Source organism: Entelurus aequoreus, linkage group LG15, assembly GCF_033978785.1.
Source record: "Entelurus aequoreus isolate RoL-2023_Sb linkage group LG15, RoL_Eaeq_v1.1, whole genome shotgun sequence".
Classification (NCBI taxonomy): Eukaryota; Metazoa; Chordata; class Actinopteri; order Syngnathiformes; family Syngnathidae; genus Entelurus; species Entelurus aequoreus.
The window spans coordinates 58,344,195-58,356,469 of NC_084745.1; the positions used below are offsets into that span (position 1 = coordinate 58,344,195).

Sequence of the window (12,275 nt, forward strand, 5' to 3'; positions counted from 1 at the left end):
AATGTCAGACAGGAGGGCAAGGATCAATAAATAATGTCAGACAGGAGGCAAGGATCAATAAATAATGTCAGACAGGAGGCAAGGATCAATAAATAATGTCAGACAGGAGGGCAAGGATCAATAAATAATGTCAGACAGGAGACAAGGATCAATAAATAATGTCAGACAGGAGGGCAAGGATCAATAAATAATGTCAGACAGGAGGCAAGGATCAATAAATAATGTCAGACAGGAGGGCAAGGATCAATAAATAATGTCAGACAGGAGGCAAAGATCAATAAATAATGTCAGGCAGGAGGCAAGGATCAATAAATAATGTCAGACAGGAGGCAAAGATCAATAAATAATGTCAGACAGGAGGCAAAGATCAATAAATAATGTCAGACAGGAGGCAAGGATCAATAAATACTGTCAGACAGGAGGCAAGGATCAATAAATAATGTCAGACAGGAGGCAAGGATCAATAAATAATGTCAAGACAGGAGGCAAGGATCAATAAATAATGTCAGACAGGAGGGCAAGGATCAATAAATACTGTCAGACAGGAGGCAAGGATCAATAAATACTGTCAGACAGGAGGCAAGGATCAATAAATAATGTCAGACAGGAGGCAAGGATCAATAAATAATGTCAGACAGGAGGCAAGGATCAATAAATAATGTCAGACAGGAGGCAAGGATCAATAAATAATGTCAGACAGGAGGCAAGGATCAATAAATAATGTCAGACAGGAGGGCAAGGATCAATAAATAATGTCAGACAGGAGGCAAGGATCAATAAATAATGTCAGACAGGAGGCAAGGATCAATAAATAATGTCAGACAGGAGGGCAAGGATCAATAAATAATGTCAGACAGGAGACAAGGATCAATAAATAATGTCAGACAGGAGGGCAAGGATCAATAAATAATGTCAGACAGGAGGTAAGGATCAATAAATAATGTCAGACAGGAGGGCAAGGATCAATAAATAATGTCAGACAGGAGGCAAAGATCAATAAATAATGTCAGGCAGGAGGCAAGGATCAATAAATAATGTCAGACAGGAGGCAAAGATCAATAAATAATGTCAGACAGGAGGCAAAGATCAATAAATAATGTCAGACAGGAGGCAAGGATCAATAAATACTGTCAGACAGGAGGCAAGGATCAATAAATAATGTCAGACAGGAGGCAAGGATCAATAAATAATGTCAAGACAGGAGGCAAGGATCAATAAATAATGTCAGACAGGAGGGCAAGGATCAATAAATACTGTCAGACAGGAGGCAAGGATCAATAAATACTGTCAGACAGGAGGCAAGGATCAATAAATAATGTCAGACAGGAGGCAAGGATCAATAAATAATGTCAGACAGGAGGCAAGGATCAATAAATAATGTCAGACAGGAGGCAAGGATCAATAAATAATGTCAGACAGGAGGGCAAGGATCAATAAATAATGTCAGACAGGAGGCAAAGATCAATAAATAATGTCAGGCAGGAGGCAAGGATCAATAAATAATGTCAGACAGGAGGCAAGGATCAATAAATAATGTCAGACAGGAGGCAAGGATCAATAAATACTGTCAGACAGGAGGCAAGGATCAATAAATAATGTCAGACAGGAGGCAAGGATCAATAAATAATGTCAAGACAGGAGGCAAGGATCAATAAATAATGTCAGACAGGAGGGCAAGGATCAATAAATACTGTCAGACAGGAGGCAAGGATCAATAAATACTGTCAGACAGGAGGCAAGGATCAATAAATAATGTCAGACAGGAGGCAAGGATCAATAAATAATGTCAGACAGGAGGCAAGGATCAATAAATAATGTCAGACAGGAGGCAAGGATCAATAAATAATGTCAGACAGGAGGCAAGGATCAATAAATAATGTCAGACAGGAGGCAAGGATCAATAAATAATGTCAGACAGGAGGCAAAGATCAATAAATAATGTCAGGCAGGAGGCAAGGATCAATAAATAATGTCAGACAGGAGGCAAGGATCAATAAATACTGTCAGACAGGAGGCAAGGATCAATAAATACTGTCAGACAGGAGGCAAGGATCAATAAATAATGTCAGACAGGAGGCAAGGATCAATAAATAATGTCAAGACAGGAGGCAAGGATCAATAAATAATGTCAGACAGGAGGGCAAGGATCAATAAATACTGTCAGACAGGAGGCAAGGATCAATAAATACTGTCAGACAGGAGGCAAGGATCAATAAATAATGTCAGACAGGAGGCAAGGATCAATAAATAATGTCAGACAGGAGGCAAGGATCAATAAATAATGTCAGACAGGAGGCAAGGATCAATAAATAATGTCAGACAGGAGGCAAGGATCAATAAATAATGTCAGACAGGAGGGCAAGGATCAATAAATAATGTCAGACAGGAGGCAAGGATCAATAAATAATGTCAGACAGGAGGCAAGGATCAATAAATAATGTCAGACAGGAGGGCAAGGATCAATAAATAATGTCAGACAGGAGACAAGGATCAATAAATAATGTCAGACAGGAGGGCAAGGATCAATAAATAATGTCAGACAGGAGGTAAGGATCAATAAATAATGTCAGACAGGAGGGCAAGGATCAATAAATAATGTCAGACAGGAGGCAAAGATCAATAAATAATGTCAGGCAGGAGGCAAGGATCAATAAATAATGTCAGACAGGAGGCAAAGATCAATAAATAATGTCAGACAGGAGGCAAAGATCAATAAATAATGTCAGACAGGAGGCAAGGATCAATAAATACTGTCAGACAGGAGGCAAGGATCAATAAATAATGTCAGACAGGAGGCAAGGATCAATAAATAATGTCAAGACAGGAGGCAAGGATCAATAAATAATGTCAGACAGGAGGGCAAGGATCAATAAATACTGTCAGACAGGAGGCAAGGATCAATAAATACTGTCAGACAGGAGGCAAGGATCAATAAATAATGTCAGACAGGAGGCAAGGATCAATAAATAATGTCAGACAGGAGGCAAGGATCAATAAATAATGTCAGACAGGAGGCAAGGATCAATAAATAATGTCAGACAGGAGGCAAGGATCAATAAATAATGTCAGATAGGAGGCAAGGATCAATAAATAATGTCAGACAGGAGGCAAGGATCAATAAATAATGTCAGACAGGAGGCAAGGATCAATAAATAATGTCAGACAGGAGGCAAGGATCAATAAATAATGTCAGACAGGAGGCAAGGATCAATAAATAATGTCAGACAGGAGGCAAGGATCAATAAATAATGTCAGACAGGAGGCAAGGATCAATAAATAATGTCAGACAGGAGGCAAGGATCAATAAATAATGTCAGACAGGAGGGCAAGGATCAATAAATAATGTCAGACAGGAGGCAAGGATCAATAAATAATGTCAGACAGGAGGCAAGGATCAATAAATAATGTCAGACAGGAGGGCAAGGATCAATAAATAATGTCAGACAGGAGACAAGGATCAATAAATAATGTCAGACAGGAGGGCAAGGATCAATAAATAATGTCAGACAGGAGGTAAGGATCAATAAATAATGTCAGACAGGAGGGCAAGGATCAATAAATAATGTCAGACAGGAGGCAAAGATCAATAAATAATGTCAGGCAGGAGGCAAGGATCAATAAATAATGTCAGACAGGAGGCAAAGATCAATAAATAATGTCAGACAGGAGGCAAAGATCAATAAATAATGTCAGACAGGAGGCAAGGATCAATAAATACTGTCAGACAGGAGGCAAGGATCAATAAATAATGTCAGACAGGAGGCAAGGATCAATAAATAATGTCAAGACAGGAGGCAAGGATCAATAAATAATGTCAGACAGGAGGGCAAGGATCAATAAATACTGTCAGACAGGAGGCAAGGATCAATAAATACTGTCAGACAGGAGGCAAGGATCAATAAATAATGTCAGACAGGAGGCAAGGATCAATAAATAATGTCAGACAGGAGGCAAGGATCAATAAATAATGTCAGACAGGAGGCAAGGATCAATAAATAATGTCAGACAGGAGGCAAGGATCAATAAATAATGTCAGACAGGAGGCAAGGATCAATAAATAATGTCAGACAGGAGGCAAGGATCAATAAATAATGTCAGACAGGAGGCAAGGATCAATAAATAATGTCAGACAGGAGGCAAGGATCAATAAATAATGTCAGACAGGAGGCAAAGATCAATAAATAATGTCAGACAGGAGGCAAGGATCAATAAATAATGTCAGACAGGAGGCAAGGATCAATAAAGACACTTTAATAATGGCGTCACCTGTGAGTCTGGCACTTTTGCCTCAACCCGTCTGAGCCACTCTCCAGACTATAAGGATCCATTAAATAAACAATAAGGAGCACTTAAGAATATTGTGTTGACTTTTATAGCACAATAATATCATATTGTGTTGACTTTAATAGCACAATAATATCATATTGTGTTGACTTTAATACCACAATAATATCATATTGTGTTGACTTTAATAGCACAATAATATCATATTGTGTTGACTTTAATAGCACAATAATATCATATTGTGTTGACTTTAATACCACAATAATATCATATTGTGTTGACTTTAATAGCACAATAATATCATATTGTTTTGACTTTAATACCACAATAATATCATGTTGTGTTGACTTTAATAGCACAATAATATCATGTTGTGTTGACTTTAATAGCACAATAATATCATGTTGTGTTGACTTTAATAGCACAATAATATCATGTTGTGTTGACTTTAATAGCACTATAATATCATGTTGTGTTGACTTTAATAGCACAATAATATCATATTGTGTTGACTTTAATACCACAATAACATCATGTTGTGTTGACTTTAATAGCACAATAATATCATGTTGTGTTGACTTTAATAGCACAATAATATCATGTTGTGTTGACTTTAATAGCACAATAATATCATATTGTGTTGACTTTAATAGCACAATATCATATTGTGTTGACTTTAATACCACAATAATATCATATTGTGTTGACTTTAATAGCACAATAATATCATGTTGTGTTGACTTTAATAGCACAATAATATCATATTGTGTTGACTTTAATAGCACAATATCATATTGTGTTGACTTTAATACCACAATAATATCATATTGTGTTGACTTTAATAGCACAATAATATCATATTGTGTTGACTTTAATAGCACAATAATATCATATTGTGTTGACTTTAATAGCACAATAATATCATATTGTGTTGACTTTAATAGCACAATAATATCATATTGTGTTGACTTTAATAGCACAATAATATCATATTGTGTTGACTTTAATAGCACAATAATATCATGTTGTGTTGACTTTAATAGCACAACAATATGGTAAGGGTGTAGTATTTTGAGAGGTGAGTGCACAAAGAAGGTGGTGGTGCATGCAGGTAAGAGACACACCTGTCCCTCAGGCGATGTTTAGTGGTCAGGTAGATGCGTTGTGCGACGTCCTCCATGGCCCACAACTTGTAGAACAAAGCCACGTTGAGCAGAGTCACAATCAGCAAACTGCAAACACACACATGACTTGTATTGTGTCAAACCTTGTGCGACTTCAACACAATCACGTCTTACATGACACTCATGGCAGCCACCATGCTGGGCAGGTTCCATCTTGCAGGGTTGCTGGTCTGCACGCCGCCTGACACACAACACAACACAACACAATGCATCAACAACACTCACACTTGGAGTTGCTACAACCTGACACACAACACAACACAACACAATGCATCAACAACACTCACACTTGGAGTTGCTACAACCTGACACACAACACAACACAACACAATGCATCAACAACACTCACACTTGGAGTTGCTACAACCTGACACACAACACAACACAACACAATGCATCAACAACACTCACACTTGGAGTTGCTACAACCTGACACACAACACAACACAACACTATGCATCAACAACACTCACACTTGGAGTTGCTACAACCTCACACACAACACAACACATGAACAACACTCACACTTGGAGTTGTTACAACCTCACACACAACACAACACATGAACAACACTCACACTTGGAGTTGCTACAACCTCACACACAACACAACACATGAACAACACTCACACTTGGAGTTGTTACAACCTCACACACAACACAACACATGAACAACACTCACACTTGGAGTTGTTACAACCTCACACACAACACAACACATGAACAACACTCACACTTGGAGTTGTTACAACCTCACACACAACACAACACATGAACAACACTCACACTTGGAGTTGTTACAACCTCACACACAACACAACACATGAACAACACTCACACTTGGAGTTGCTACAACCTCACACACAACACAACACATGAACAACACTCACACTTGGAGTTGTTACAACCTCACACACAACACAACACATGAACAACACTCACACTTGGAGTTGTTACAACCTCACACACAACACAACACATGAACAACACTCACACTTGGAGTTGCTACAACCTGACACACAACACAACACAACACATGAACAACACTCACACTTGGAGTTGCTACAACCTGACACACAACACAACACATGAACAACACTCACACTTGGAGTTGCTACAACCGGACACTCACACAATTGTGTGTTGTCTGAAGTGTGTTGTCGTAACATCACACGTTTGCATCATTCAAAGTAGGAAAATATGAATCATGATAACTTCAAGCACAATAATAATAAGCTATATAAGCACTATTATTAATAACCATACACACACATGTTCAATAATATTACTATTATTAATAACTATACATACACATGTACATTATCACTATTATTAATAACTATACACACACATGTACAATAATATCAGTATTAAGCACTATTATTAATAACAATACATACACATGTTCAATATCAGTATTATTAATAACTATACATACACATGTACAATAATATCAGTATTAAGCACTATTATTAATAACAATACATACACATGTTCAATATCAGTATTATTAATAACTATACATACACATGTACAATAATATCAGTATTAAGCACTATTATTAATAACAATACATACACATGTTCAATAATATCAGTATTATTAATAACTATACATACACATGTTCAATAATATCAGTATTAAGCACTATTATTAATAACAATACATACACATGTTCAATAATATCAGTATTATTAATAACTATACATACACATGTTCAATAATATCAGTATTAAGCACTATTATTAATAACAATACATACACATGTTCAATAATATCAGTATTAAGCACTATTATTAATAACTATACATACACATGTACAATAATATCAGTATTAAGCACTATTATTAATAACTATACATACACATGTTCAATAATATCAGTATTAAGCACTATTACTAATAACTATACATACACATGTACAATAATATCAGTATTAAGCACTATTATTAATAACTATACATACACATGTACAATAATATCAGTATTATTAATAACTATACATACACATGTTCAATAATATCAGTATTAAGCACTATTATTAATAACTATACATACACATGTTCAATAATATCAGTATTAAGCACTATTATTAATAACTATACATACACATGTACAATAATATCAGTATTAGGCCCTCTTATTAATAACTATACATACACATGTTCAATAATATCAGTACTAAGCACTATTATTAATAACAATACATACACATGTACAATAATATCAGTATTATTAATAACTATACATACACATGTACAATAATATCAGTATTATTAGTAACTATACATACACAGTTCAATAAAATCAGTATTAGGCATTCTTATTAATAACTATACATACACATGTACAATAATATCAGTATTAAGCACTATTATTAATAACAATACATACACATGTACAATAATATCAGTATTAAGCACTATTATTAATAACTATACATACACATGTACAATAATATCAGTATTAAGCACTATTATTAATAACAATACATACACATGTTCAATAATATCAGTATTAGGCACTATTATTAATAACTATACATACACATGTACAATAATATCACTATTATTAATAACAATACATACACATGTACAATAATATCAGTATTGAACACTATTATTAATAACTATACATACACATGTTCAATAATATCAGTATTAGGCACTATTATTAATAACTATACATACACATGTACAATAATATCAGTATTGAACACTATTATTAATAACTATACGTACACATGTACAATAATAGCAGTATTGAACACTATTATTAATAACTATACATACACATGTTCAATAATATCAGTATTAGGCACTATTATTAATAACAATACATACACATGTACAATAATATCAGTATTGAACACTATTATTAATAACTATACGTACACATGTACAATAATAGCAGTATTGAACACTATTATTAATAACTATACATACACATGTTCAATAATATCAGTATTAGGCATTATTATTAATAACAATACATACACATGTACAATAATATCAGTATTGAACACTATTATTAATAACTATACATACACATGTACAATAATATCAGTATTGAACACTATTATTAATAACAATACATACACATGTACAATAATATCAGTATTGAACACTATTATTAATAACTATACGTACACATGTACAATAATAGCAGTATTGAACACTATTATTAATAACTATACATACACATGTACAATAATATCAGTATTGAACACTATTATTAATAACTATATGTACACAAGTACAATAATATCACTATTATTAATAACTATACATATACATGTACAATACTACAGTATTAATAATAACTATACATATACATGTACAATACTACAGTATTAATAATAACTATACATAGAGATGTACAATGATAATAATAAGTTACCATCACTGTGCTGGTCAGGTTTGTTGGGCTTCATGTGTTGCAGCAAGGTCCGGCTGAGGGTCCGCCTCCTTCGCCGCAGCAGCCCGCCCACCTTCCCGGAGTCTCCGCCTCCCTGAGTGATGACATTCTCCTCCTCCAGAAGTTCAGTCTCTGTACAAGCACACTTCATTATTAGTGTTTATCAATGCACCTGACTAGTAATTCATGACATTATTAAATATGTTTATCAATGCACCTGACTAGTAATTCATGACATTCTCCTTCATGTCATTAATTACTAGTCAGGTGCATTGATTAAACATATTTAATGATGTCATTAATTACTAGTCAGGTGCATTGATTCAACATATTTAATAATGTCATGAATTACTAGTCAGGTGCATTGATTCAACATATTTAATAATGTCATTAATTACTAGTCAGGTGCATTGATTCAACATATTTAATAATGTCATTAATTACTAGTCAGGTGCATTGATTCAACATATTTAATAATGTCATTAATTACTAGTCAGGTGCATTGATTCAACATATTTAATAATGTCATTAATTACTAGTCAGGTGCATTGATTCAACATATTTAATAATGTCATTAATTACTAGTCAGGTGCATTGATTCAACATATTTAATAATGTCATTAATTACTAGTCAGGTGCATTGATTAAACATATTTAATAATGTCATGAATTACTAGTCAGGTGCATTGATTAAACATATTTAATAATGTCATTAATTACTAGTCAGGTGCATTGATTTAACATATTTAATAATGTCATTAATTACTAGTCAGGTGCATTGATTCAACATATTTAATAATGTCATTAATTACTAGTCAGGTGCATTGATTCAACATATTTAATAATGTCATTAATTACTAGTCAGGTGCATTGATTCAACATATTTAATAATGCCATTAATTACTAGTCAGGTGCATTGATTCAACATATTTAATAATGTCATTAATTACTAGTCAGGTGCATTGATTCAACATATTTAATAATGTCATTAATTACTAGTCAGGTGCATTGATTCAACATATTTAATAATGTCATTAATTACTAGTCAGGTGCATTGATTAAACATATTTAATAATGTCATGAATTACTAGTCAGGTGCATTGATTAAACATATTTAATAATGTCATTAATTACTAGTCAGGTGCATTGATTTAACATATTTAATAATGTCATTAATTACTAGTCAGGTGCATTGATTCAACATATTTAATAATGTCATTAATTACTAGTCAGGTGCATTGATTCAACATATTTAATAATGTCATTAATTACTAGTCAGGTGCATTGATTCAACATATTTAATAATGCCATTAATTACTAGTCAGGTGCATTGATTCAACATATTTAATAATGTCATTAATTACTAGTCAGGTGCATTGATTCAACATATTTAATAATGCCATTAATTACTAGTCAGGTGCATTGATTAAACATATTTAATAATGTCATTAATTACTAGTCAGGTGCATTGATTCAACATATTTAATAATGTCATTAATTACTAGTCAGCTGCATTGATTCAACATATTTAATAATGTCATTAATTACTAGTCAGGTGCATTGATTCAACATATTTAATAATGTCATTAATTACTAGTCAGGTGCATTGATTCAACATATTTAATAATGTCATGAATTACTAGTCAGGTGCATTGATTCAACATATTTAATGATGTCATTAATTACTAGTCAGGTGCATTGATTCAACATATTTAATAATGTCATTAATTACTAGTCAGGTGCATTGATTCAACATATTTAATAATGTCATGAATTACTAGTCAGGTGCATTGATTCAACATATTTAATAATGTCATTAATTACTAGTCAGGTGCATTGATTCAACATATTTAATAATGTCATGAATTACTAGTCAGGTGCATTGATTCAACATATTTAATAATGTCATTAATTACTAGTCAGGTGCATTGATTCAACATATTTAATAATGTCATTAATTACTAGTCAGGTGCATTGATTCAACATATTTAATAATGTCATTAATTACTAGTCAGGTGCATTGATTCAACATATTTAATAATGTCATTAATTACTAGTCAGGTGCATTGATTTAACATATTTAATAATGTCATTAATTACTAGTCAGGTGCATTGATTCAACATATTTAATAATGTCATTAATTACTAGTCAGGTGCATTGATTCAACATATTTAATAATGTCATTAATTACTAGTCAGGTGCATTGATTCAACATATTTAATAATGCCATTAATTACTAGTCAGGTGCATTGATTCAACATATTTAATAATGTCATTAATTACTAGTCAGGTGCATTGATTCAACATATTTAATAATGTCATTAATTACTAGTCAGGTGCATTGATTCAACATATTTAATAATGTCATTAATTACTAGTCAGGTGCATTGATTCAACATATTTAATAATGTCATTAATTACTAGTCAGGTGCATTGATTCAACATATTTAATAATGTCATTAATTACTAGTCAGGTGCATTGATTCAACATATTTAATAATGTCATTAATTACTAGTCAGGTGCATTGATTCAACATATTTAATAATGTCATTAATTACTAGTCAGGTGCATTGATTCAACATATTTAATAATGCCATTAATTACTAGTCAGGTGCATTGATTAAACATATTTAATAATGTCATTAATTACTAGTCAGGTGCATTGATTCAACATATTTAATAATGTCATTAATTACTAGTCAGCTGCATTGATTCAACATATTTAATAATGTCATTAATTACTAGTCAGGTGCATTGATTCAACATATTTAATAATGTCATTAATTACTAGTCAGGTGCATTGATTCAACATATTTAATGATGTCATTAATTACTAGTCAGGTGCATTGATTCAACATATTTAATAATGTCATTAATTACTAGTCAGGTGCATTGATTCAACATATTTAATAATGTCATGAATTACTAGTCAGGTGCATTGATTCAACATATTTAATGATGTCATTAATTACTAGTCAGGTGCATTGATTCAACATATTTAATAATGTCATTAATTACTAGTCAGGTGCATTGATTCAACATATTTAATAATGTCATTAATTACTAGTCAGGTGCATTGATTCAACATATTTAATAATGTCATTAATTACTAGTCAGGTGCATTGATTCAACATATTTAATAATGTCATTAATTACTAGTCAGGTGCATTGATTCAACATATTTAATAATGTCATTAATTACTAGTCAGGTGCATTGATTCAACATATTTAATAATGTCATTAATTACTAGTCAGGTGCATTGATTCAACATATTTAATAATGTCATGAATTACTAGTCAGGTGCATTGATTCAACATATTTAATAATGTCATTAATTACTAGTCAGGTGCATTGATTCAACATATTTAATGATGTCATTAATTACTAG

The 12,275-nt window shown here is 32.5% G+C and overlaps 1 protein-coding gene across 1 annotated transcript in view; it reads right to left on the reverse strand.

Moving 5' to 3' along the window:
• The window catches only part of gramd1c (GRAM domain containing 1c), a 59,013-nt gene that overhangs the window by 8,486 nt on the left and 38,252 nt on the right, over positions 1-12,275 (reverse strand). The window contains exons 13-15 of the mRNA XM_062021873.1: positions 8,867-9,016; positions 5,583-5,649; positions 5,409-5,516 (exon numbers count right to left, since the gene is read on the reverse strand). Of these exons, the coding sequence (XP_061877857.1) occupies positions 5,409-5,516; positions 5,583-5,649; positions 8,867-9,016 (325 nt within the window). The remainder of the gene's footprint in view (positions 1-5,408; positions 5,517-5,582; positions 5,650-8,866; positions 9,017-12,275) is intronic.